Raw genomic sequence first — 27,495 nt, 5'->3', positions numbered from 1 at the left:
ACCTATAGAGGCTGCTGGGGTTTACCTCATCCTTCCTGATATTTCTGGTGAATGTTTAAGCGCTAAATGACAAATTCCTTCCTTATAGTCACAAATAGAAAAACAAATAAAGCTTGCTTTGCTTGCTAGGAGATCAGGAGCACTTTGCTACTGATAAGCAATCGCAATCACCGTTTGGGTGAATCAGACGGCAATCTACCATGTGCAATGACAACACTGCCCTCAAAAAAAGGCTGGAGCCTCAGCCATTGATGACAACCAGGTTTACAAACACACCGACCCCTCCTTTGCCCCAGCTCCACATCCCCCTCACCCAGCAGCTCCTGTCTGCAGATACAAGAGCCTCGGCAGAGCCAGCGCCACAGGGAGACCCCATCCGCAGCATCCACAGGGTCACCCCATCCACAGCATCCACAGGGTCCTCCCTGACCCACAGACAACGTCCTTGGCAGTACACAGTCTGCAACGCCCTGCTCAAACCCAGAAGTTGGGAGGGTTTTGTCTGTTTTCCTATTTCCTCTCTACAGAAACTCCACATTCTTCAAACCTTGGTCTCCCTCAGTCATGCCTGCCTAGCATAAACAAACTTGTTTCATTCTATTACCTTCACAAATCACATTTTCTCATTTTCTGTGGCTTATCCTTGCTCCGCTCTGGGACACATCCTTCCTGAAGCACAGCGCCCCAAGCAGAATCTACTACTCAGCAGCATTGACTGGAAGCATCTTGCACCTTGATAACCAGTTGACCTCCTGTGCTGAGTCCAAAAAAAGCAAGGACTTCTGGTAACAAGCAGGGCAGAAGGGGAGTTATGCTTTAACCCAAGCTCTCTTCCTGGCTCTGTCTGGATATGCTACTCAACAAGCAGGTTGCAGCCCTTTTTTCTCTTCCAGCTCCTCTGTGTGCACTGCAAAACCTCAGGGAAGGTCCGGCACCGCTGCAATGAGCCCAAAGTGAGACACCCCTACAGTAAAGATAATTAGCAAAGCCCAACCACCACCAGCTTTACTTTTCAAACTCACATTTCCTTCCAAGGCTGCTCGTCCCGCTCGCAGCCTCCCAGTGCCGCTGCCACCCTGCCCGCTGAGCCGCCGTCCAGCTCCCACGTTTCTCAGTCCCACGCACTGCACTTGCAGTTCAAGATAAGGCTTCAAGGTCTTTGTTTTTCCAAACTCCTTCCAACCGATCTTGCACAAGGCAAACACTCCAAACACTATGTTTTCTGACCAGAAAAGAAATTCCTCACCATAACGCCGAATTACAGTCCTGCCTTCAGGAACATTTGTGCCTGATTTACACTCCAGTCCTTTCCTCTAAACAGTACTGAGCCAACACAATATATGAATTTCCTTGGTATTTTCAGGCTTCTTGTTGCAAAGTTGTCACCATGGACTGATTTTGGAGTTAGTCCAGCAATTTTAGCAATTTAACTACTGTATTTTCTTGTGTCTAATACATACAAAGGTAATACAGATTGTTCACTTGTTTGCTGTGAAAAACATGTTCCACATGTGTGAACAGGATGGGCAGCTCCCTTCGCCTCTCAGTGCTGAGGAACAGAAAGGCTTTGGGGACAGAGGGGACATTGCTCAGGGCTCTATGTGCTTCCCCAGGAGACAGATGAACAGATCTAAAACTGCATCCATAACATTTCATAGCCCTGCAGTGCTGGCCACTTATGAGATTTTTAGTGCAGTAGCTGTTGATGACAAAATTAACCCCAGTTCCAGCAGGCGACTTGGAGAGGGATTTGTGATTTTCTTTTGTTTGGACACGACGATGTTTTTGGGTCAACACTGTGCAGAGAAGCCTGTTGTGGACAGTCCTTCCAGTCATGGGAATGGCACTGGTAAGGAAAGCCCGAGCCAAGGGCTAGAGAGCTGCAGTCTTCCCATCCCCATCGCAGTGGGACAGCAGTGCCAGCGTGGCAAAGCACTGCAGACATTCAGACTTGCGTTAGGGTGACCAGGGAACAGTCCCCAGTGTCCCTGGCAGAGCTGGAGAGCTGAACCCCAGGTAAGCCCCGGTGCCATGAGCCCCTCAGGCAGCTCAGCTTAGAGGCAGGTTGCCTTTGAAGGCTGCAAAGCTTAACTCTGTCTTTTCAGACCAGCCGGCCTCTACCAGACACTCACCTGCTGGTAACAGCGGTATGGAGAGACAGAGGAGGAAAACCTCACTAAACTGCCAAGGACCACAAAGCAGGTGCACTGCCAAAGCAGAAAACATGTACTCCAAATGCTCAGGTGGCACAGCTCCCTCTGCCTTCAGGGAAGACAAATAACTTCCAGAGGAGTCTAACAAGAAAGAGGGACTCAAAAGGTTCACTGGGCTACCTGGAGTAGAGACAGTGAGTGTAGGGCAGACTGGTGCAACCACCCCACATGAGCTCGTTTCAAAACACAAGCCATGAGAAACAATAGCTGCTGCCCCCAGGGTACGGCTCCTGCACACCCGAGTTGTGGGACACCACATACTCTCAGCAACAGCTTCTGCATTACCGGTGCACAGCTGGAACCCTACACATCTTCAGTCCACTTCTCAGAAAGCTGGAGTAGCTGGAAAAATCCAGCAAGGCGGATTTAAATTGCCTCAGTCTGACTTATGCCTTTCAAGAAGCATTAAATTCAACTGCTCCACATTAAAAGAAATTCCAGCTTTAACAGAGGCAACAGTTCTTTCAGCAGCCACCAGCTACACCTGCAGACAGGCAGTCTGGAAAAAGCCAGGAATATTCCCTCCTCCCAAAATTCAGAAAACTAGATGTGGGACCTCACCAAGGACCATTTTACTGCCCAGAGTGACTCCTACTGTGCTGTACAACTTGCTGCAGAACATTCAGCTAGAAGGGACATGCCTAGGAGAGGTAAGGCTTGCCGGGTGCTCTGGTGCATGCCCGGGGAGCATCGCTGTGTGCCTGGTTAGTGCCGCTGTCCCAAGAAGGCCAATCACTCCTCTCGCAGCTGCCGCAGCTCAGCGCGATGCACCTTCCTGGCTGCTGTTGAGGAGCCGCGGCAGCCGCCCAGCAGATGGCAACAGCCCCGCGCAAGGCGCGCAGCACCGCACCTCTCACCCGCAGGAGTTTCGGCTGCCCTGCTTTGCAGACCTCAAAAAAGGGCCTTCCTACGACCTTGCTGGCCCAAAGCATGAGTTCCCAGGGATAAAATTGGGATTTGTGCTATTTACTGTGCTCTCGGTCAGCCTTTACAGAGCACAGCCTTGCACCGGCTCTACCTCTTCTCCAGCCCAACGAAGGTTGCACATCTCCATGGCAATCCCAGCCTAACTCTGGCAGCACACCACATTTTTGTGGCTTGCTTTCATTTTGAGAGTCAGCCTTCTTGCTCTGCATTGCTCAAACAGGCTCATTTGCTCCCAGGAGCCAGGGCACAGGGGACAGAGAGCCCTTGTCCTAGGGCAAAGCACAGGGGGCACCAACAAAGCTAACTCCAAATTCACTTTCACCCCCTTCCCCACTGCAAGGCATTGCAAACAAGCCGGTGTACCTCAGAACTGAGTCACAAGCTTCATGGGAGCCTGCAGGGGAGGCAAGGAGAAATCCTACCTTCTAGTTAGTCACCAGCAAAGCTGTACTAGCCCAGCCTGGGGGAAAACAGGCAAGGACTCAGGGGTCTGGACAGATATGCTCGAGGCTCCCTTTATATAGCTTTTACAAAGCAGGGTAGGTAAAAACATTGTCATTATTTATCAGTGATGTTTCCCTGCATAAATAAAAAGCAGTAGACTTGTCACCACCCACCCTGCAACCGTCACACGTCCACCACGGGCAGGGAGAAACACAGTCCCTGGGGCTGCAGGCAGGTGGGTAACCTCAGTGAGGTGATGCTCTCCCTGCTCTGGGGCAGGAAGACAGGGATGAAATTCCTCTTGCACTCCTGACAGCGAAGCTCTAGGGATCGTGATGAGCCCCCTGCAAGCACAGCTGGGTGCACAAGAAGCCACATGGCTGTATGAACCCAGGCTCCAGCGTTTCCAAACCCCTGTGAGCTGCTGTCTCAGCAGAGCCCTGCAAACAGAAATCCTCTTTGAAAACAGTTCAAGAGACAGACCTGTCTGCTGGACAGACGTGGCAAGGTGCAACAAGAGCCAGAAGCTCCGCACCACATCAGGAGCCACACCAGTGGCTGAATTGTGGAAGTATCCAACATTCCCTGCGTAAAGCATCAAAATTCAGACCTTGCCCCCTTTGAGAGGCTTTTATGCCTTTACTAGAAGACGCATGTGTTGATTCTTCAGTCTGTAGAACAAACGCTTGCTGAAAGACACCAGTGCTGGGTACTCGGGGTTTTCAGCAGATGTTCAGCTCTCTCTGATGACAGGCACCAGAAGAGGAGATGAGTCACCAAGAAGAGAGCAACCTTATTAACAAAGAGAAGACATTTTCATTTAAACTGCTTAAAGCACTTGTTTACACTTGTTTGAACAAACATTTAGGAGAAAAGCTCTCTGTCACGGCCCCAACACTTGTAAGAGCCAAGCACTCAAGCCACCGCAATTTTTTGCTGTTTAACAGGGATAAGAGCCAATAGTACAAATCCAGCAACCACGATGACCCTCGGCACCCTGGCCCAGTAAACGCTGCACCCTTCCTTCAGCTCACCTTTCAAACATCCTCTGAGGTGACATGAGAGGTGAAAAGCTAGCTGTGCTCCTTCACCCCACAGCCCTGCCAAAGCAAGAGGGGCTCACCCCTTGTCTGAAGCCCAGCAGTTGCATTTTGGGGGCTGAGAAAGAAGCTGTCATGTTACAGAAGCTATTTAGCTGCCTGGTGGCCCCACGTAGCAGCAAGTTTTAGAGCTGTGTGCTCGCTGTGCACCATCTTCCCAGGTCTGAAGCAGAGACATCTCAGAATACAAACTGCTTTTTGGTGGTGTGGGAGGTCTGCTCAGAGGAAAGGCAAAACCTCTACTTTTGGAAGGGTGTTGTTCTCTCTCCTCCTCTCTTCCAGGTGAATCCAAGCAAGGTAGAATATACATTTGGAAAGGTCATTTATTCTGTTTTCCATCTTACCATTTCCGGAGCAGCTTCTGCTGCACCTACGGGAGAAGGACCTGCCAGAGCCCCGCCAGCAGACAGCTCTGCCAGGTAAGGACTGCACCATGCTCTGGTGAAAAACACTCATCTGCTGCTCCCAGCAGGCTGCTTCGTACAGCGGCTTCTCTCCTCCCTGCTCCCTGAAACAGCTCAAGCTTTCCAAGGTATAGCACTACAGGACATGGGGAATAAAACGTATGTTGGGAGCTCACTGCTCAGCTGAATGAGAGCAAAAAACCACATGCCCCAAGACACCAATTTATTTTTACACTCACAACACTGAACGATATTTCTCAATCATGTTCTCATTTGATGAACCTCTACAAAATCCTTGCAGGCTGGAAATTATTTTGAATCATGTATCCAAGACAACAAAGGTAGTCCTTACCCGGCATATTAAACAAAGATACTGCCAGAGCTCTGATCTTTAGATGATTATCCTGAATTCAGTATAAGAATCCATTTACATCTTTCTGAAAAGGAGATTTCAGAATTCATCACCTTTTTCCTTTGGGTCACCTTGTTGTTTCAAGAGAACGATGGCCCAGCAGCAGAAGTATTTCATCCCAGCAGGGCACACAGCCGCCTTGTTGGTATTCCTGCCCAGAATAGCTTGCAGCACTGACAGAGCTCATCTATGCTAAATTAGCCCTTAGAAAACATCCCTGCTCTGAATCTCAGAAGATTGTCCCTTGACGCAGGTCTAAGAAGCAAAAAGCAAAAGCCCTTGCCTGCACGAGCACTGCGACACAGACTGTCACACCTCTAAACCATTCAGTCCAGCAGAAAAATAATACAAAAGCCATCTCCTTTTCTGCCCTCCTGTCCCCCTTCTATCCAGCTATAACTGGCTTTTGTAATTGTCTTTCAAAAAGGTAAAATAATCTAATATTCAGCAAGCCCTTGAAAGCCTTCTGGGGGAGGAACCCAGGATCACAACCACTTAAGGCTGTGTCCATCTGAGCAGTCCTAAGAATAAGGGACTTTCTCAGGTGACAGTGCGATTCTGTTCACTTGATCAAGAGCAGGAGCCAGGGAGCTGGCTCAAGAGAAAACATGCGCCTGGTGGGGAAATGGGATGATGGCCTGGTTGATTGTCAGGCATGAGTTGTCAAAGTGAGAGCTTCAAGCCATCTCAAGCGATGGACCCGTGCTTCTTGCTAATATGGGGAAGACCAGTTGCCCAATGCCCAGTTTATCACTACAAAACTCAAAAGAACAGCTTGAGCCTTTTATCGAGAAGTCACACGGCCAAAATAACATATTACAGACTATACAAAGCAAAGACATGTATATTTGCATGTGAATATAAAGGAGGCTGGGAGTCTCTTTGTGGGTGACAATTTGTGTGATAAAAACATCCACAGTACCAAGACATCAGAGTCAAAAAAACGAAGAGGAAAGTTTGGAAAAGGAGAAGCAGAAGGAAGCTATTCAGTCTCCACATGGGACTAGGGAGCCAGCCAGCCCTTTGTTCTGAAAGCACCTGCAGTTCCTTCTGCTCCAGGCTGGAGGGCACACAGCAGGAGTGAAGGAAGCAACCAAGCAAAGCCCAAAAGCCCACAAACACAGACAATGGGTCACTATGGCTGCAGCCTCCTTCCTAGCTGGGGAGAGCAGATATGGGATGCTAGTCCAGTGTGCTCCTGTGCTAAGGAATACAGAAAGGAAGGGAGGGATGGAGGCCACAAATTTAATAAGGGGAAACAAACAAACACACAAACCCCAAAACACAAACAATACATGTCAGATAAGCCCAAGAACAGAGAGAAACAAACAAAAAAATACATATATGCATTTTTGACTTCTGCTCTGCCTTTAATGGCCCAACAGCACCAAGTGCTAATGTCCGACTGCTCTGCTGCGCCTCTTCGGTAGGCTCCTGGTTGGTACATCTCAAAATCAGGCTCAGGTTCTCCAAACTCAGAAACTCCAGCAACAAGACAAACACAAAAGCAGCAGGCACCCTACCCCTGTTGTTGGTGTTTCACCACAAAAAGGATTCCCCTTTCACAGAGGGCACCATGCTCTGGCACTCTGCACGCTAAGACAGCACTAGCTGGGGGTTTTTAAATTAAAATTGTTGTTCAAGCAAACACCACCAGCTGCTTGGTGCAAATTCTCTGGGCCAGTCACCCACAGAGAATCCAAGGATTCGTCTGTACTACACGCTGAACGTCCCTGAGCCCCATCACAGCGAATGCTCTTCTTCCCCAGCCAAACCCTCCATGCACACAGCTGACATTTGCAGGAGTTAACAGTGCTTATACTCACCTCAAACGTGACAAAGTCGTCAAACTCATCAGGACAGGGTGGGGATTCCTCCTCAGGGGTATATCCCATATCATACAACTGGCTGTCAGGATCTGCAGAGGAAAAAAAAAAAAAACAAAAACATCACCAAAAGGAAACACGCACCCTCAAATGAAGAGAGACAGGACAGCAGAAGGAAAAGAACTTGCTCGTGCACACACCAGTGCCTTCAGCTTTCAGAAAGGACCTCTGCTTCCAGGCATCCCACCACCACCGGGGCTGGAAGGCAGCTGGCAGAGGTGCTAGAGGCCCATTGCCTCTAGGTGGCTTGCACCTGCATTCATCCCTACCCTGCCATGGTTTCTGCTCCTTTTCCTGGTTTCTTCCCTATGTCTGTTTCCTGCATCCTCTTAGTCTTCTCCCAGAAGGCTTTAATCCTGCTGTGGGCAGGGAATACGTTAGATCTATGTGTGACAGCCAACTACCATGGGAACCGCAGAGAAAGCAGCTTGCACTGAAGCTTTTATCGTCTACTGCTCCTCCCGTGGCCAGCCACATCAGGAGCCATCCCCACAGTCGGACAGGAAAATAGGAGGTTTTCAAGGAGATTTCTTAAAAAATAAAAAGGAAATATTACTCCTCCCACCCCCAAAGCCCATCTGCAGCAGAGCGGATCGACATTTCTCCAAGCCCTTCCACCAAGGAAGGGAGCGTAAATTCCCCGTGGTCCCTCAAGCAACAGCTAATGCCTGATCCAGCACACGACCTAGATCACAGGCTGGAAACACCAAATCAAGATCAGATGCTGCAGTCCTAAAATAAATAGCAGGCTCAAACCCACATGCCTTGGAGCTGCAAGCGTTGCAGCACTAGGTTTGTCTGATGTTGATAAACTCAGCCAGGCAGAGGGACTCGTTATGTCAATGCTCCTAGGAAAGCTCAGCAGCCACCTGGATTTGGAGAGGGATGGGCTTTCCTTTCACGGCTGCTGGAGGCTGATGAGAGCAGGGCTACAAAGCAGGGTCTGCTCCCCGCGTCCTTCAGGCTGGTGGCTTCCCAGCAGGCGGGCAGTGCAGCCAAAAGCTCCCAGGCTCGAGTCCACACCGAACAGGCATGTAATGCTTGGCTGCAGCTGAGTGGTACAGCCACCCAGACAGGATTGTATGCAGCCTCCCTCGAGGGGCACATTCCCTATACAGCCACAGCCAGCACTCCTGCTTTGGGTCTATCTCCAGATATGAAGAAAGGCCATTTTTCATTAAGGGATCTGTACCTCTGGTACAAAGTCAAGGGATTAGCGCACAGGACAGAGGAAGGAGTTGAGCTTGCAGCAACAGCCCTTCCACCCAAAAACCCTCCTCAGTGCCTCTTTGAGGTAGCTGTTAAATGCAAATGCATAAACGAGATACTGGAGCCACTGACCCAATGGGTACCAGCAGCCCACAGGGGTGGGAGAAACTGAGCATGTGGCACTGAGAAACAAGCCCTCCTCTAACCCAGGTCTAGGTATCCCAAGGGTTAGACTGTAAATCAAAGCCATGAATAAGCCAAATTGCTTTTCCAGAACCCAGCATACGATGCTGTGCTCTACAGTAAGCACATGGAAGGGTCACGGCTTCATGGGCTGAAAGGCGCCCTTGTTCACAATTTATGACTCCAATATCCCCGCTGCTCTCCCGGCTCGCGGCACCAGCGCTGCTGTGAGCTGTGCTTCCAGCTGCCGGGCGCCTGTGTAACCCTGAGTGAAGCAGCCAGACACACGTGGAAACGCTGCTGCCCAAGCACACTGCTCAAGGCCAGGCAGCGTTGGGCCACCTCCTGCTATAAAAAATGCATTTAGTATTGAGGTATCTTCAGACAGTGCTCTCCCTCTCCTCAAATGTTACCTTGTCCCCACCTGCTCAGCTCCACATGTGGGTCTGAGCCTGCAATTGGAAGGAGTTTACCCAATAGTTTATCCTTGTCCATATTCCAAAATTTGTGAGCATCCTTGCTGACAGCAGGGAGGACTGAGGGGCCAGGGGGAGTGAACTGCTTGCGGCAAAGCCATGGCACCACCTGAGAGTGGGTGTCACCAAGAGGACCCTTTGCCCACTTCTGGGAAAACCAAACAGTGCTCCCAACTGTCACATAATTAGGCAACCCCTGTCACATAATTAAAACAGAGAGGACAGACAGCCATGTATCTCCCTGAATACAGAGCACAGCATGCAGGAAACAGGCACCTCCAGAGGGGTGCCTGTGATGTGCACAGGAGCGCCCCCAGAGCCAGATGAACTCCCCAGGACACAGGCTGTAGGCACAGTGTCCCGGTGCTGTCCCAGCCTGAGCCCTGGTGACAGTGACAGCTTCACTCTCCGCAGTCTCTGAGCATGCCCCAGCACAGCACAAATGCTTCATCCACAGCACATCTGCATCCCCAAACAGGCAGTGGCAGGACTCCAGCCAAACAGCTGGGTGCTGGGCAGCTGCCAGCGCTTCCAGCTGCCTGATCTCGCACCTCTGCTGGGTACAGCCAGGCACCCGGCCAGCCTCACCGGCGCCACCCTGCAGGGCCATCCACAGTGCTGCTGGTGGCACCCGCAGCAGCCCCGGGAACCACAGAGCACCCCCAAAACGGCAGAGCCAGGCACAGGCTGCTTCCTTCTGCTTATTCCTGTATCATTTACTTTCCTCCCCCTCCAAGTAGACACACAAAAGCTTCCTGCTTTTCTACAGACACAGATAAAGATATTTATTCCGCTTGTTCCTTCCAAAGACACTTGAAAAGGGAGGATTTACAGTCAAGCAAAAGCTTCCAGTTCCCTTCAAAAGCGAGGGTATAAGGCGTGGGCAGACAACACACAAACAGCTCCCCAATATCAGCTGCCTCCTGGAGAGCTCTTGTGCAAACCAAGGGCTCCTGGAGCCTCCCCAGCCCTTCAGGTGTTTGTTGGTGTAAGGGCAAACATGAGACTGGTTGCTCCATCTGTCTGCAGAGCACCCAGTCCAAAGAGGGGGTCTCTGTGCAGGCAGGGTTTATTTTTGCAGCAAGCTCCTCTGTAAAAAGCAAGGAAAGACCATCTGAGAGGTCACCTGCACCCTTGTTGGTAGCATGGCCAGCAGAAGCCATGCCCAGGAGACAGCACCACGTGTTTCCACCTCCCTGTGCTCCACGTCAGAGTGCAAAGACAAACACCAGCACAAACAAAGGTTGACTTTTCTACTCTATTCATTCACTCCCCCTCCGAAAAAGCCATATGGTGCTTTGCGTATAGGGAGAGTTGCCATGGAGAGCTTGCCTGCAAAGTCTTCCAGCACAATAGGCTGCATTAAGCTTTCAAATTCCTGTCCAAAAGAGCCAAAAAAAATCCCCCAAGAGACCTCTGCTGCTCAACAGGCCCTCCCCATGTGAGGAGCACCATCCTGTGGGTGCAGAAAGAGGAATGTGGTCAGAACAGGAGGGCTCTGCTCACTGTCCCCCTACCGCACCACGAACAGCGCAGGCCATGGGCCACCAGTTGTAGCACCACACAACCCTGCTCCAGCCGCACACCATAAGCACAAATTCCCTCTGCTCTCCCCCTTGGACCTCAAAGCCAAAGCCCAGCTGATGCTCTACTCTCCTTCACACCTCCTTCTCCATGCCCCTTGCACCATAAAGCTTTTGTTCATACCTTACACCCACCCCTGATTGCATTTGACCTCTTTCCTTCCTTCTCTTCAAGAGCTGATGTGGTCAGCATGCATGGGATGACCTCTTTCCAGCACTGCTCAAAATCACAGCTTTTACCCCAAGATGCAGACATCATTAGGGACTGCTGTCTGTCCTCACACCTGAGTTCCCATAACCAGCTTTCTCCTGTGGTTTCAGCTCTATCCATCACTCCCACTGTTAGTCCCATTACATCATGCACAGACAAAAATCTCAGAGCTAAAAAAAAATCTGACTCCAAGAGACCCTCCAGGGAGCCTTACTGCTCAGCAAGCTCCCTGCAAAGCTATATGCTAGGTCTTTTTCCAAAATTAATTGCACTAATTTATTTGACTGGAACATGCAGGCAGGGTACCAGGCATCTGGATAAAGCTTCAGTGGAACTATTGCAGCAGCACAGTTTTATCAGAGAAATGTGGCTGACGGAGAATTTACAGAAGTAATTGTAACCAGTAAAAGCAGGCATGTGTACTATATCATACAGTGAAACTATGGTAACTTTGGGGGAAAAAAAAAAAAATAAGTAAAAGGCAGATTAAGTCTCCTGTGAGATATCTGCTGCATCCCTTTGACACCTTTTCCCGTCCCCGCCTTGCAGCTCTGGTTGGCCAGCATGTTCTCATTCAAACCCCACTGTGATCGCCACCTTCCAGGCTCACTGCACCAACCACACCACTCACTTGGGAGATGCAGATATGCCATCATACAAATTTTGCCTTGAGTCCAGCACTGACCAGTCAGCCACAGCCTCTTCTTTTCCCCCAGGCATTTGATTTTCTGCTTTCCCCAGTGCTGCCCTGTTTCTTGCTGGCTTATGCCTCTGTGCTCAATCCTGAGCCTTCCTCTGAAGATGCCCTCATTCCTCCCAGCATTTCAAAAAGTCATTGCCCAAACACTGCTGTGTACAGCTTCTGGTGAGGACCATCTCTGCCCAAACACACTCTCGCCCACTGATGGAGCATTTGCTCATGTCCTTTCTGCAGCCCGCAAGCCAAGGACAACCTCCATCCAGTGTCCACTGAGCGTTCAGGGCCACTGGCCAGCTCAGAAGAGCAGCAGTGCCAAGAGCAGCCACGCAGCCACATGGAAATTCCTCCTGGACGTACGGTGTGCACACAGCCAGAGGACAAGCAGACAGGTCCTGGGCTCTTTGCAGGTATGAACGCCCACCGAGCCCCTGCAGATGCACCATCTCCACCACCTCGTGCTGACAGCAGAACTGCGGTGCTTCAAAAGGGCTTGGACCTGTAATAGCAACCTGAGCTCTTCAGGAAATCCAACAGAGAGTAGAGCTATGGGAACAGAATTCCCAGGGTACAGAAGGCTCCTGAAATAGATTCTAAAAACTGCTTTGAGAAGACAAGACTTCAGTAAAAAGGCACCTTGAGTCAAGAGCTGTGGGTACAGTAGTGACACACCGGTCAGAAACAGAGCCAGTTTTATCAGCTTCATATAGGAATGACCTAGAAAAACAGAGCCTTTCAGAAGTATTTAAGTCATCTGCCAACACACACTGTACATACTGCTGCAAGCCACGGAGCCACAAACTCAAAGTGATTCAAACAGTATGGATTATGTGCAGCTAACAGGCCCAAATTATTCAACGCAGGAATAAGGCTAGGAACCTGCATGAACGGCACAAAACAAAGCAGACACTCAGAAATGGTAAGATGAAGTTATGATTGGCTTAAGAAAGGACAACTGGTATAAAGTGACCTCCTTTACTGGGCACACTGTTTGAAAATGAGGTGGGAAAAGACACACAGCAAGCATTAAAAAAAAAAATACACGCATTTAGGAGGCTCTTACATTCAAAGCAGAGAAACAGTGGGGAAGCCACTGTCCAGTATTTCCAGAGGTCTTGTGCTTTCCCTGAAGCTCCAGCACCCATGTGGTGCTAGTCACTGCAGGATAAAGCCAGCACCAGCCCAACCATCCAGCCTTTTGCTTTCCAGGAGTACATTTATAATGTGATGTTCACACACAAAACGGTGGCACTGATCAGAGCTGGAAAGAGGAGCTTTCTGCTGTTTTCCCTCTAACTCAACCCGCTGGTTCCTCCGAAGACGAGACAATGGGCCAGGAGCACTTACTGAAGACTATAATTTTACAACCAAAAACTACACAAACAGAATAACAGAGTAGCAAGCTCAGGCTCCCAAGGAGGCAGTGTCAGAATTAAGGTTGCTTACACAACCCTCATCCGAGCCACTCTCAGTTAATGTGCTTTAGCAGTCCTGCATTTCCTGAATATCATTACTCATGGATTGGTTCTTATCGCGTATTCCTTTTGATCCTCTCCACACAGCGCAGGCCCTCAAGCTTTGTTTAGACATACCATCCAAAGACATAATAAAAAGAATTAACTTCATCGTATCCAAGCACTTTGGAAGCATAAATCTAGCTGCCTTCACTTTACCTCGGAGACCAGGTGAGCATTGCTGCCTCCGCAGCAGCAATGGACCAGGGTCAGGAAGCCACTGCTAACACATGTGGGATTTGGTATTGAGTTTAACATATGAGTCCTTGGTTTTAATTATCAGCAATTTGAGCCATCTTTCAGTGTGTGCTAGTTATCAAGAGCAGCCCAAATTCCTCCGGACTTGTGTCAGCCTGGAGCAAAGGCTCGCTGCTGGAGGTGTGGAAAACGAGGAGCAGGCCTGTGGCCACCGACAAGTGGTTCAGAGCCACTTCATGACGTACCAGCAGAAAAAAGGCCAAGAGACTGAGCCTCCAAAATAGCACAAGTTGCCCTGGCAAAGAGACCTGATGTCCGCCATCTCCTTCACTCTAGGTTCTATTTGCAATAACTTTATTTTGGGAAACAAAGCTGGACTTTGCAGTCAACAGCTTTATTCCATTTTCTGTGAAGAGAATGAGTCAGGACCTCTTGAAAGACTGCATGCAACTATGGAAACAGACCATCCTAACTGAGCTTCCCCAAGCATGCTGCAAAGGGTGACACGAGTCCTTCACTGCCATCCTGTGAATCTCTCATCAGTGAACTCAGCACTGGTCACCTCATTAGCAGTAGCCTTTCCAATCTGAAGAAGAAAGAAGCTGCCCAGTGGCAAGACAGATTTACAGGAGCAGTCAGACTGTGTGCGCTTGGAAAAGACCAAAAGGTCATCAAGGAGAAAGATGTCCAAGGGACACGTGCACCAACCCAGGAGGAGACATTGCTTGGTACAGGTGAAACGGGCTCAAGATGGAGCAAGCTGTGGTCTGTCACAGCACCAGGGGATGCTCAGCAGAGCCAGCTCGCCTGCTGCGCGCCCATCACAGCCCAACCCGGCAGCTCTGCAACTGGCACCAATTTCCCGGCAAAGCCACTTCACACGCAGCCTCTCCTGTCTAAGAGCGAGACCAGGAAACACTCAGAAGAAACAAGCTTTTGCCACATCAACCTGTCAAGGTGTCACATGGGAACACTCACTGCACAGTCATGAGCCTCCAGGCCATGAGAGCTGAATGGGGCTCATTGGAGGAGTAAAAGCCATAGGTGAGTAACTATCCCTTCATTTGTAACACCAGATTGACTGGATTCCTAACGAGAAATGGTCCGACAGATCTGTTTTGCCTGCTGGTGCAGAGGCAGGAACACAGACTACTTAATTTACCTAAGCTCAGGAAGCCAACCCTACCTGATCTCTGGCCAGACATTTCTGGTGACAATGGAGGAGACATTCCCCAGCTTCCTGGGTTAAGCAGAACATTAATAAACCCCCTTTCCAGAGCCAACAATCAAACCAGGCAGGACCGAAACCACCACCACCACCCATCTGGGGCGTCCAGCCCAGCCCAACCTCCTCCCACGCACTCCCCAAACCACAGGCCAGCCCAGTCTCCCGAAAGTATTAGTAGCAGCAGATGTGGAACAGAACAGCATTCTCCCAACAGAGAAAATAAAACATATGATGAAAAAACACTGAGACAGCAGATGGATGATGAGAAATGTCTATTTTCTAACAGAAGTTGCCATTGTTTGTTTTTCAGTCATTATCATCTCTGTAGAAGAGAGTGCACTAAGAATTGCTCCTAGGCTCTAATAAAACACTGCTCTCTGTTTTTATATTGACCATGTCCCCAAAAAAACAGGTAGTTCCTGCAGTGCTTTTTCTTCTCTCTGGGCAGAGAAATTAGGTTTTTTTTTTACTGCCAAATTTAGGCCTTTAATTTGCAATTTAAACTCACTCTAGCTTGCCTTTATCAGGCTTAGGTTACGGTCTGAGGCCCTAAACAGCTACCACCAGTTGTCCTTCATGAGGACGCAGGGAAGTCCCTGGCCAACCCTTCTACTCTAATTTGCTATGATTTGCAAGAAATCTGGTTATGCAGTAACACTTTCCCCTCACAAGGAATGGTTTGGAAATGGTGGTGCTGTGGGCAGATGATCCCAGGCCAGCTGCTCGCCATGGTGAGCGATGGGCAGCTTTGCAGTGCTATGGACTAGATTTCCCTTGGACTGCGTGTGGGTTTTGGACCTGCAGTCTCTTACACTCCGTGACAGTGACCAGACATAGCAAGATTTCTCTGGTGTATACCTCAAAATAATCATAAAGAAAGAATTCTCAAAATAGTGAGGATACTCGTGCCAATCTCCTGTTCCCCGGGGCTGCTGAGCCTTAGCGGCAGCTTTACGGCAGCGCGTTGGAGTAATTCCCCACCGTTCTCAGCCCAGAGCTGCGAGGAGGCCCACGGACACAGCTTCTCCAACACTTCCGCGTGCCTCCCGAAAGTAGGTCAATGCAGCGTGTCATCTGCCAGGCTGTTTTTGGGAAGACGCGCTCCCTGCTCAGGCATGGCGCACGCCGAGCGGGCCAGCCACGTCCCTGGTGTAACCCCTCACCCAGCTGCCAAGTTACAAACATGAATAAAACTGTTTGCGTAAATTAGAAGAGAAATGAAAACCGCAAAAAGCCGTGGTGAGCCAAAAGTGCCCCCCCCGCCCTGCATCTCCATTCAAGTCCTTTCTGTAGCATATTATAGCAGAAATAAATAGTGACTTAAAAGAGCTTGCGGGCGATGTGGGCTCTGCGGTTCTGCTCATGGCTGCTCCAGAGCTTGGCAGCTGAGAAGCATCTCCCCAACCACTGCTCCTACTTTGAAGGGGAACAAGCAGCTACTCCTATTCATCCAAATCTTCCTGCTTACGCTAATGCGGGGAAAGTTTGTAGTCAGAATTACCCTTGCTGAATCCTGGCAGCTGCATGACTGGCGATAAACAGTTTTGCGGGTGGTGGTTTTGTTCCTGGTTTTGCTTTTAAGTAGAAAATATCCTTCCTCCCAGTTGAGCCAGTTTGGAGTTATCCCTTCCAATGTGAAAGTATTCCAATACTTCCATTACTTTCCAATACACAGAGGATGAGCGTGAGCACCAGAAGTGCCATGCACTGACCTCCCACCTCTCCGCTGCTGTCCCAGGGGCACCGGAGCTGCTCCCTGCCCCACACCAGCTGTGGGGGAGCCAAGGAGCATCCTCACCCTCCAGCCACACAACCCGCGGCTCGCTCCACAGCAGTACAGGCCATTTCGACAGCAGGACACCACCAAAGCAGCTCGCCCCATCACTGACTAGCACTTATGCTCCTAATTCCTCATCCTCTGTGAGCAGGGAGAGTTACACAGACTCAGAGAGCCCTCACATTCTCATGGGCAGGCCCAGAGGTTTCCAAGACAAGGGTGTTTAAGCACTGCTATTTCAAGGAGAAGGAGAAAACCAAACCAAACCAAAACACAATCAACAACCAAGTTCAGTACTTCCAAGAACGGCTTGGCTGCTTCTGTCCCTAGCAGAAGGGGTCACAGATGATGATCACGTGGACTCCAAACTTCATAAGTGCAGTAATAGTGCTACGAGCATCCCTCTGCACTACAGGGATGAGGAAAACTCTGATCTACTAAGACAGCACTACAAAGAACAGCAGGGGATTTTTTTTTTCAAGTATACATATCAATTTTAAAATGACATGCAAGTCTTCACTCCTTTAATTATTTCAACAAGCAGTACATATAGTACATACATATATATATTTGCCAAAGCAGAGCACAATGTAATGCAAAAAAATGCAGAAGACATAATCAGAACAATTTTGATTTTATTCTTGCTCATGAATCAGTCTTGATTTCCCATTCATGGTAGTCACGTTCCCTGAACAACAGCTGTACACAAAGAGGCATCTGTCCTACCTTCAGCCATCAAATGAGCTGTCTCCCTAATGCGCGATGGTGTAGCCAGGGTTAGGAACAGGCAAAAGCAATGAGAAAGTCTTCACTGCAGCAATGCCGCATGAATAAAGAGATCAGCAGATCTGATGAGAACGTAGGAAGTGCTCATACCAGTGCCAGATACTCACCGAGTTTAGTCAAACAAGCACACAAGCTCTCCTTCCATCTGCTAAGCTTCAGTGAAGCCTTTCCTTTTAAAAAGCAAAAGCCTTGAATATTAAATTGGGCCTGGGTACCCCCACTGAGAAAGCGTGCTTATAGATGTCAGCAGTAGCCTATTGCAAATATTGCCATATTTCCAGCATCAATCTGGAAGAGAGACCACTGAAGATGCACACAAACACAGCCTCAGAAATTATTACTGGATTGGGAGAGTATAAGGGAATGTTAGCTTTGGCTTCTGGAATTATCCCTGTGCAAGGAAAGCTTTCATTTCGCATAGCAAAAGCTATCTGCAATGCAGATCCTACGGGGGGGAAAAAGCTACACACAAGACAAACAGTGGTTTATGTTACCAGACGGAGCCAGATATCCAATACACTCTGCACCTTCAAACGCTCTGCAGAGCCACAGCAGATCCATGTCACCAGGGCAGCAGCCAGCCTGGCTCTCCGCAAACTAATTCAGAGCCACCGCGTGTTATGTAGCAACTCACACAAGCACTAAGTGGCTCAAGGCACCCAGAGATGTCATCTGAGCACATTCTGACCCAGAGACTCTCCGAGATGCTGGCAGCGCAGCCGCAGGAGCGGGGCCCATTGCTGCCCCCCTTGCAGCAGTGCTGCAGAGCATGACCTGCACGTGGGGCGAGCAACATGGGGGGAACGGCTCAGATCGGGGTTTGAGAACTGATGTGCAGGCCTCTCTTGGATGTAAGCTTTTAAGATGTTATCATTCACAGCCTTCATCTAGCAGGAGGGCTGGATATGTGCTTTTCTTTCAGGAAATTCCCAAATTAGCATTCAGCTACCAGGAGCACACCAACCGTTTCAGGACATGAAATGCCAGTTGCAGCAACTGCAGCCTCTGCTCTGAGGATCCCCTCACAATCCTCCCAGGGCTGTGCTCAGGAACCAAGTGACACAGCCCCGCAAAGACTCTGGCCGACTCGAGTTCATGCTGCTGCCAGTTCCAATTAGCAATGGCACGGTGCTTTTACAGAGGCTCTTTTGCAGCAGACGGGCCATGCGCCGCCAAAGCCCAGACCACCAGCCAGCCCTTTATTTGCTGTTCTGCATCCACCCCAGCTTGCCTGGCTCTGCAGCTCCCTGCTTTTCCCTTCAGCTGTCGTTTGGAAACCCATCAAAAGCCTTTGCTGAGCTGAACACACTCCTCCTGCTGAACGCCTCTTGTTCAGCCCCACCAGGGTATCTCCACTGAGCTCAGCTCCTTCATTCAGCACAGCAGCCAACTCCTGACCCAGTGGCCCCCGAAGCCGGCATTGCCGGGGTCTCCCCCTCTCCTGCCCCCCAGCTCCTGCCAGCAGCTCGCCGTCCCTGCAAACAGGAGCTCGGTTATACGGTTATAGATTCCAGGTTTGGGTGTTGGCTCTGGAGTTGTATTTTCCATCTTCCCACATCCAAAGAGCTTTTAGTTGAAGCATTTAAAAAGGAAAAAAAAAAAAAAAAAAAGATTTGACTATTTCAGGCTCTCCCTTAAACTCATGAACACATCTATTTCTCAGTGGATGCAGCGTCTGCTCTCAGTGCACAGGGGCCCCTTTGTTCAGGGATCAGAAGCCAAAGCAAAGGGACAGACAAGGCCATGAGCTCCAGGAATGCACCTTGCCCTGCCCAACGCTGCTGGTATTTGAACTGACACAAACAGCAATTCCCCTGCATGCAGGTGGGTACCTGCAGAGACCTCATTCCTAGTGGGCTTTTTATTGTTTTGGAAGACAGATGTTACAGGTGTTCAGAGCATGTGTGAGTTACACAACTGTTTAATTGCTGCTTTCGAGTTCCAGTAAAAGCTTTGTTCTGCTACGAAGAAGAGATGTTAAATATGTCCTATTGGATGTTGAGAGGCCTGTAGAACAACTATCTGAAGCTTAAAAGGTTTTTAAGTACCCTGACAAAGAAAGGAATCTGCTTGTAAGCACAAGCCCTGTTGTTTGTTTGCATCCAGCTGTGGCTGATCCTGCCCAGACTTCATGTTTGCCAACTAACTCCCCCTCCAGCAGTTCCTGCATCCAACATGCAGCAGACCAGAGCTGCTCTTTGGTCCAGGCACCTTGGTTTCAAATTATAGACACCTTCTCACTACCCTCTGTTCCATGTTCAGCTCCTTGACATACAAATAGACAGAAACCATGCTCCTGGTCTGAGTTTACTAAGTGACTTGCACGCAGTCCCTCAGACCTGTTTCTTCCAGAGAAGATCCCTCCTGAGCTGCAGCTCCTAAGCACGATGAGCGCAGCAGCCATGCTGGCTCCCCATTTCTTTTCCCCTGCAGGATGACTAGAAAGACGTCCTTTTGGATCTCACTGACGGCAGCCAAGTGCACCAGGTTTTCCTCTGGCTGTGGATTCCACAGGCGTTACAGACTTTATCTGGCTCCTTTAAGCACGCTCTATAACACATTCTGCTCCTTCAAATCAGTATTATTACTGCCTTCACTACATTATCAGCTAAAATTTCACTTTTCAGAGTTATTTATCATCCCTGACTCACTGCCAAAGTTTGATCTGCAGCTTCCCCCTCTGCTTTGCTATTCACATGTTGCAGAACTGGCCAGTCATCCAGGGACCATTCACATAAACTTTTAAAAGTTTACTTCAGACCGTTCACTTCAGGGAGCAGGGGAAGGACAAGGGTGACCCAGCAACCACACCACCCCATGAGCAAGAACAGCTGGAACACAGCAGGGTGCGAGGAGCCAAATCTTTCCCAGCAGTGCCTCTGAGCCTGCCTTCTGGTGCCCAAAGCCAGGCACTCCCCCCAAGTCTCCACATGAGCCTGTGCCCACAGGTGCCCACACCAGCCTGCTCCTGACAAATGCTTGGAGCTGGGCCTGAGAGCTGAGCCCAAACACCCAAGAGCTGTGGGCTCACCAGCTCCTGCAGAGGGGAGACCCCAGGGCCCCCCAGACTCCAGCACCCAACACAGCACTCTAATGGCAATCAAACCCATGCAGCACACACAGATAGATACATATATATATATATATATACACAGACAAGAACCACGTTTGCCTGTTAAGCCTTCTCTTTGGTAAGGGTAGAAGGCAGCCACAACAGGCTAAAGACTCTCACTGAAGTCTCAAATGCAGTTTCTGCAGCATGCAAGTCATTCTACTTCTTTCCCTCCCAAGACTAACATTACCTGGCTAGACAGAAGATTACAGCAGCAGGCAGATCAGAACTGTTTTGTGGCAGCATTGTGGCTTGCAGTGCTGAGTGGTTAACTGGTGCTTTCCTCTGCACTGAAGTCGAGCTCGAGGAGCCCCAGATCAGCATGTTCCTCAGCCAGCAGGAACGTACCCCAAACAGCTGGCACAGGAATAGGACCGAGGAGTTTAGTATCCTCCCTGGATGGAAAGGCCAACTGAACACGAAAGCAGTTGTAAGAAAAGCAGCTGACTATGCAAGTTCTGCTAGTTTTGTAACTGCACCTTCAGTTTGCCAAGACAGGCCATAAGAGCTCGAGTAAAGTCACAGCTATTCTATGGAGAGTCTCCAAGAGAGCAGGGAGAGGAGAGGGAAAGAAAAGCAGAGCATATTCAGAAAGAAACTCTTCCCTACATTAAACAGCCACCGCAAAGTACAAGCTTGCACCAGGTCTCACTTCAGCAACTGACCAAAGAATAACAGAGTGTGGGGAAGCACAACAGAATGATATCTGGCTAAAAATAGATCCACCTAATTAAAAAAAATCTTGTTAAAAGGGACACCCAGCAGCAAGCGCAACCTCTTCTTTCTTTCCAAAGAGATGATCAATATTGATTGTCTCAACAGCAGCAGCAAATCCTCAAGATCACTTCAACGTGAGCAAGTGCTCAGCTGGTAAGACTCAGAGGAATGCTCTCTGTGTCCTTCCCTGGGTTTCTTTTATAACTGTTTAATGCCATGCAATGTTGGAGAGCTCTGCCTTTCATAACCACTGTAGTAAATACATATCAATCTCTTTCAGGTTTAATAAATAGGGATCCTAAAAGCTTTATCTGGATCGGCTTTTTCTATTCAAGTAATATAACACAATACTAGAGCAATGAATTATTGAAGAGAAATATAAGCCAGAGCTTTCACAAACACGCTCTACTCCAATAGCAATTTATTACAAATTAATAGCATGCTGCATTTCCTCCTGTATCATGAGCACTAGGAATCAGCTGCACCATCAAGCTACACCAGCCATGAGAACTTCAGAGCTGCCATAAAACACCACGATCTTGAGCACAAAGAAGCTGAGGAGTGGGAGGGAGGAGCAGGAGAGATGGACGACTGACAGAAGAACACAAGTCACTTCTCCTTGGAGGGTTTACTACTCATGAAACAACACAGTTTGTACAGGAATAGTCAATTAGTCTGTCCACATCTTTGCTTGTCTCGGTGCTCAGAAACACGCTCAGTGTGCAGGGCTGACAACATGCTGCAGGTTCATTGCTGCATGAAAGCAATGCTGAAGTTTAAGACAAGCACTACTGTAAACAGAACTGATTAACGTGTGTGATAACTCATGTTTTCACAGATAAAATTACATCTGCTCAGCATGAGGCTTCCAGTATTTTTCAGACCCCATCCTTAACAACAAGCTTGCCCCAAAAGGATCCTCTAACTCTTATACTAGAGATGAATCCCAAATTGAAAAACCCAGCAAAAGAGTTCAAATGCCAACCAGCCAGAAAGATACTTCACATTTCACCAAGATACTGCTCTGGAAGCACTTGCAGCAAGCCCATCAAGAGCAACACAGGCATTGTCACGGGCGCGCTTTGGGAACCTGTTTAAAGATTCCCTACCAGTCCGTGAGTTTAAAGCTCTTGTTTAATGGGCTTCTTGCTAGAAATCATCCAGGCACACTGATCCTCCAAAGAGTTTGAGTAAGGGCAAATGCATTAACACCCAGTGTTTGGAAGATGTTACAGTCTGTAGCAGACAGACAGACATCTCCAGCAGCATGTCAGCCAAGAGTTGCTTCTCTGTCAGAGCCACAAACCCCCACAAAACCACAGGCAAGAACAGACACCAAGCCAGAAAGGACTTTCCCTCAATGGCTCTTCTGTTTCCAATATACCTTTAAGAAGGAACTTTCCTGATAAACAAGAAAACATACAATCACCACCACAACTGCTATACCGCCTTTTTCAATTCTATTACTAAATGCACCCAACCTCTTCCCCTTGCTCTCCACCCCCTGCAGAGTAGTGACTTCCAGAAAAACAAATCCAGTTTGTTTTCATCAAGCGATTTCTCAGCTCAGTTAACCCCCGTGGCACTACGTGTGGTGTCTTCCTGTCCTCACAGAAGCAAACTCACCTCCATTTTTGATAGCTCTGATCCCCCGATGGAAATCTTCGAAACTGATGACTCCAAGTCCGCTCGGATCGAGGTACTTTGTTAGGTCCTTTACCTGCAACCACAAAAGCAGAGTTACCCACAGAGTCCTTTAGGGAAGCAGCATCTTCCATTGGAGAAACACCTAGTAACAGCTTTTTCCTCCTTACGAGAAAAAAAATTGAGCTCATACTTTTAATTTCTTAAACTGACACCAAACTGCAGCCATTCTGTGTGAAGAGAACATAAATCATCAGTACTTAGTTAATTAATACTTGGCTGGTGCTGAGACTATTGCTCAGTTTTGAAACGTAGGTTAAGTCAGTATTTCTTGCAACCTGGTACTTCTCTGCCAGGGATTTGTTTATTTTTATGTTTTTTAAAGAGGTCCTATCTTAATTGGGAAAAATCAGTAATAGGCTGCCCAGTAGGAGGGCCCAATTAAGAGGATTCAGTGATAATGAACTGCTCCACACTACAAATTGAGGCCATACAATTGAAACATTTTCACAATTAGACAGTGCCCAAGGGGGAAGGAATCACGTCAGCTGGCGAGGATTAGAACGCGGTGCCGGCACGGGCACACGTGTAGAACAAGGGACACTCGCGAGACCTGGTGAGATTCATCTGGGCACTCCAAGCAGAACAGGCTACAGGTTGAAGGCAAAACCAAAGTCATTCCTCCAGGTCCGAAAAAAGCCTTCTAAAAGGTGCATTTGGTTTCTTCCTTCCAGGATGCCACAAGCCTTCCCTTCAGAAAACCCTTTATACCACTGATGCTTCTCAAGCTAAGCCAATACGTAATTTTTTCTCCTTTAAAAAAAATGCAGACCCTCATTTTAAGAGATACTGAGGCACGTTCATATATTTTAGAGCCAGATCCTTCAGCTCAGAAACAAGCCCAGGAGGAAGCAGGGTGTAGGAGATGGAAGAGGGAATTGTACAATCAGCTCGTACTCAAAGGCTGCCCTCACTCTGCCAAACACATGGACCTCTCCTCCTCCTCCTCAGCTGACGCACAGGAGGAAGGCTTCAGGCGCTCTGCAGCACTGCATTTGTTCAGCTCTCATGAGCACAACCAGTTGGCTTTTGACTCACTTGGGCAATCTCTTGGTTTTGGTTTGATCTTGGAGAAAACGACGGTGACTCACCAAAGCTCTCCTCCCAGGGAAGGAAACCTCTCATCCCAGAGGAGACTTATCTAAGGGTGCAGAGGGTGATCAAGCCCAGCTGTGGTGCTCAGAGCTGCCCAGCTCATCATCATCAGCGGAGCTGGTTTGCTGGCTTTCCGTTTTGTTTTTCTTAAACCCAGGTCTGCGTTTATACATGAAAATCACATCTGCGACAGGCCCAGAGCTGTTCCCCTGTGTGTCCACATGGGAGGCAGGACAGGGCTCTGCTCTGGGCATCCCACCTCCCCGCAGCAGCCGTCACCACAGGGCCGAGACCATAGAAATCCCTTGGCTGTGCCTCTCTGGGGCCACCACAAGAGAAACCCCAAGCCCTGCATGGCCCAGGCTTGCCTGCCAGTTTATCTTCTCTCCATCCACAATGGTGTAACGCAAGCATCTTTTCCATTTTTCTGGGGAACCTTTTCAGTAGACAGATAACAAAACTGCTGAACTCACATGGCACACATTGACTTGGACGAGTCAGGCTTCTCGTCTGCTAAACAAAGGTATTTCAGACTAATAAAAACAACTCTCAGGAATGTGTCAGTTCCAGTTAACGCATCTGGCAGCTTCTTTGAGTTCAAAAGCTGTAGCTTAATTTGTTATCTGTGTATATAGATAACAGAAATGCAAGTGACATTTAATCACACTTGATAAGCCTGTAAGTGATTATCATGACACACTCTGAAGTACAGTTTCTGTAAAGATCCAGCCACGATGTGACACACAGGACACGTGGGCCGGGCCACTCGCCACGCTGCGGCAGCACTAGCAGCTTCCAGCCCTCGTTGCCTTCAAAAGAGACAGGGCAGCTGGACAAGTGCTTTCCTTATGCAAAAGAGCCACCTATGTATTTAAATTAAGCAGTGGGCAGGGCGAAATGAGTGAAAATGCTTCTTGAAACTTCACAACCCTGACATTATAGATGCAAACAAACAAAAGCCACACAACTGATGAAGCTCAAGCCCATGGTCTGTGCTGATCCAAATGTGTCTGTATTTGCTGACCAGGCTTAAAAGGAACCCTGATCGAGACAACAGCCCCATCACCACTGACACTCAGCAGAGCTCACCGCACACAGAGGACAAGAACATCAGCCTGGCCCCCCAGCCCTGGGGAGAGCAGCGGCCTGTCCTGCAGCAGGGCCCAGCATCCCCCAGCACCCACAGTGACACAGCCAGAGATGCTGTGGGGACATCCCTGCCCCCGGCCCTTTAGTGCCCATGAGTCTCTGAACTTGCCTTCACCAACTCTGGGGCTGCAAGCTCCCCAAGCTCACTCCCTGCTCTGTACAAAAGCACCACCTTTTAACTCTTCTTCCCCTATTCATTTTTGCTATTTCATCAACTGCCTCCCAGTTCTACCACCAAAAGATGTGATGAGGTGCAAGTGTGATCCCCCTAGACCATACTCTCCTCTCATTTCCTTGCAAGGCAGCTGCTCCAGCCTCTTGGCCATTTTTCCTGTTCTCTCTCCAGACACCCCATCCTTTTTCAAGATGAAAGCCAGAACCGCACACACTATTGAAGACAGGGCACATCAAGGTGTTGAACAGTGCCAAACAGAGGTCCTGGGCGTTATTCCGATAGCCCCCTCCCAAAGCCCACCACCCTGTTCACACCTGAGCAGTCACAGCACTGAGCCACCGGCCTCAGGAATGGCCAAGGACAGCTGCCCCATTCCGCTCCTGGGTTCTAACTGCCCGTTTTCTCCATTTCTTCATTCCGATTACTAGGCTGAAAACCCTACCTTATTAGGACAGTTGGAAAAAACCCCAAGAATTATGGCCCAAAGTGGTTTAGATTAGCAAATCTTAGCACTTCTGCCTTTAGCTGAAGACTAATCTGCCAGAACAGTTAATGCCACACTCCTATTAGCACAAAAGCAAAAGTTAACACTCTCCCAAACTGCAATGTTAAGCTAAACAGCAGATATAAGCCACAGTCACAGGGAGGAGCCTTCTTCGGGCCAGAAATAAATATAAAAAATAGAGCTTTTACTTAATGTGTTTGTAGCTGGTTATACACTCATCTCAAAGAAGAAAGACCAGCTACAAATGCAGAGCATTAAAGAGTCAACGAGGATGATGTAGTTTAAATCCTGATGGAAAATGAGACGTTTAAACTACTGTAAGTCAATCTGCCTTAAGCTGAACACAAACACAAGCCCGCAGAAGCAGAACCAGTGGTGAGAGCTGCCAAACAGTCCCTGCTCGCCCATGTGCCAGGGACAAGGCATAGTCCAGACCAAAGTGGGAGTGAGCTCCTGACACGAGTCCATCGGGCTTTCTGCTGCTTAGAGACATGGAGAGGGAAGCAGGCTGGGGAGAAGGAGGGAGATCATCTGGCATCTCAGCACCAAGGCAAGAACTGCTCATTGCACTGACCATGCTACCACGTTGCCTTCTGTATTAAAGAGCTTTGCATGCGAGCATGGCGTTTCACCTTCAAAACCAACAGGATTTGCTGCAAACCAAAGTCCATCTCCAAGCACGTACACCAGCACCATGCCGTACCACCGCACCGGCTGTTAGCAGGTTCCCCATGATACATAGCACAAAAAGAGCTTCCTTGCTTTGAGGCAGTGAAATCAGTTCAGTAAGTGATTTTGAGCCCCAGCTAAGCCAATGGTGACAACTCCAAATTCAAATTAACACAAAGGCTTGGCAGCCACACAATGGAAGTTTCCCAGGGAGGTGAGGGATTCCCCAGCTGTGAGTGGCCTTGTTAAGCAGGCTGGAGGAAAAGGAAGCTCCAGGCCTTTTATCTTTACCTTATTGATGCTCTATGTCTCTATCACTTAGCAGATGGATTCAGCAGAATAAAATATCCACTGTGCTTGTTTTAAGCACTAAACTCTGAAGGAAGAGAGGGCTGTGCTGGCCAGCTGACACCATCCTTGTAACCCCCGAGCCTGCCAGCTTTCCTTCATATTCTGGCAGAGACCGGGGCTGAATATGCTTCCAAAAAGAAATTCTTTTGCAGATTTCCAGTAGCCACAGCAGTCAGGCACCCCGCAAGGAAGAGCCAGTGGAGCTCAGCTCCTGCGGTCATATGGGATCTCATACAGCCACAACCAGGGCCACATCTCATCCTCCACACCATGTAAGCCAGTTATTTGATGATGAGAGTAATAAAGCAGCATTTCAGTACTGCTTTACGCTACACAGACTCTGGAAGCAAATCGAAAGGAGACAAAGAGGAATCAATACTGATGTGTCCCTGCTACAATATGCCGAAATGCTCAAGGCAGGCCAGCAAGCAGGCTGCAGTTCCCACCAAGAACTTGTGCACCTGCAGTCTCACACATGCTGCGATAAGCAAAGACAGATGCTTTTGTCTTGAAGTCACTCCCTCCTTTCCTTGGAAAAGATTTGACGTGTGGTCTCAGTCTTCTGAGTAATAAGACAAGTGCCAAGGTAAGTCATGGGAAACTGAGTGATGGTGAAGGTCTGGTCTGCTTAATAAACGACTTCTAGTCCCAGGCACCCAAAGGGATAAACAACATAGATTATGTGCAAAAAGAACCTACAGAGCTGTTAGACACCAAGAGACCTGTCCAGAGAATAAACAACAAGCCAGAGACTCAGTAAGAGTCTGGTT

General features: G+C 48.9%; 1 protein-coding gene across 6 annotated transcripts in view; it reads right to left on the bottom strand.

The window, feature by feature from the left end:
- The window catches only part of RAB11FIP3 (RAB11 family interacting protein 3), a 75,194-nt gene that overhangs the window by 31,065 nt on the left and 16,634 nt on the right, over positions 1–27,495 (bottom strand). For 4 of the 6 annotated variants that reach the window (XM_065030949.1, XM_065030951.1, XM_065030950.1 and 1 more), the window contains exons 2-3: positions 22,704–22,797; positions 7,327–7,418 (exon numbers count right to left, since the gene is read on the bottom strand). In XM_065030949.1, coding sequence (XP_064887021.1) covers positions 7,327–7,418; positions 22,704–22,797 — 186 coding nt within the window. Of the gene's footprint in view, positions 1–604; positions 722–7,326; positions 7,419–7,526; positions 7,591–22,703; positions 22,798–27,495 lie in introns of those variants that run through there. The other 2 variants (XM_065030952.1, XM_021291975.2) reach the window with 2 other exon arrangements.

The sequence above is a fragment of the Columba livia genome, chromosome 15 (assembly GCF_036013475.1).
Source record: "Columba livia isolate bColLiv1 breed racing homer chromosome 15, bColLiv1.pat.W.v2, whole genome shotgun sequence".
Taxonomy (NCBI): Eukaryota; Metazoa; Chordata; class Aves; order Columbiformes; family Columbidae; genus Columba; species Columba livia.
Note: the sequence above shows the minus strand (reverse complement) of the source record. Positions and strands in the feature narration are given on the sequence as shown.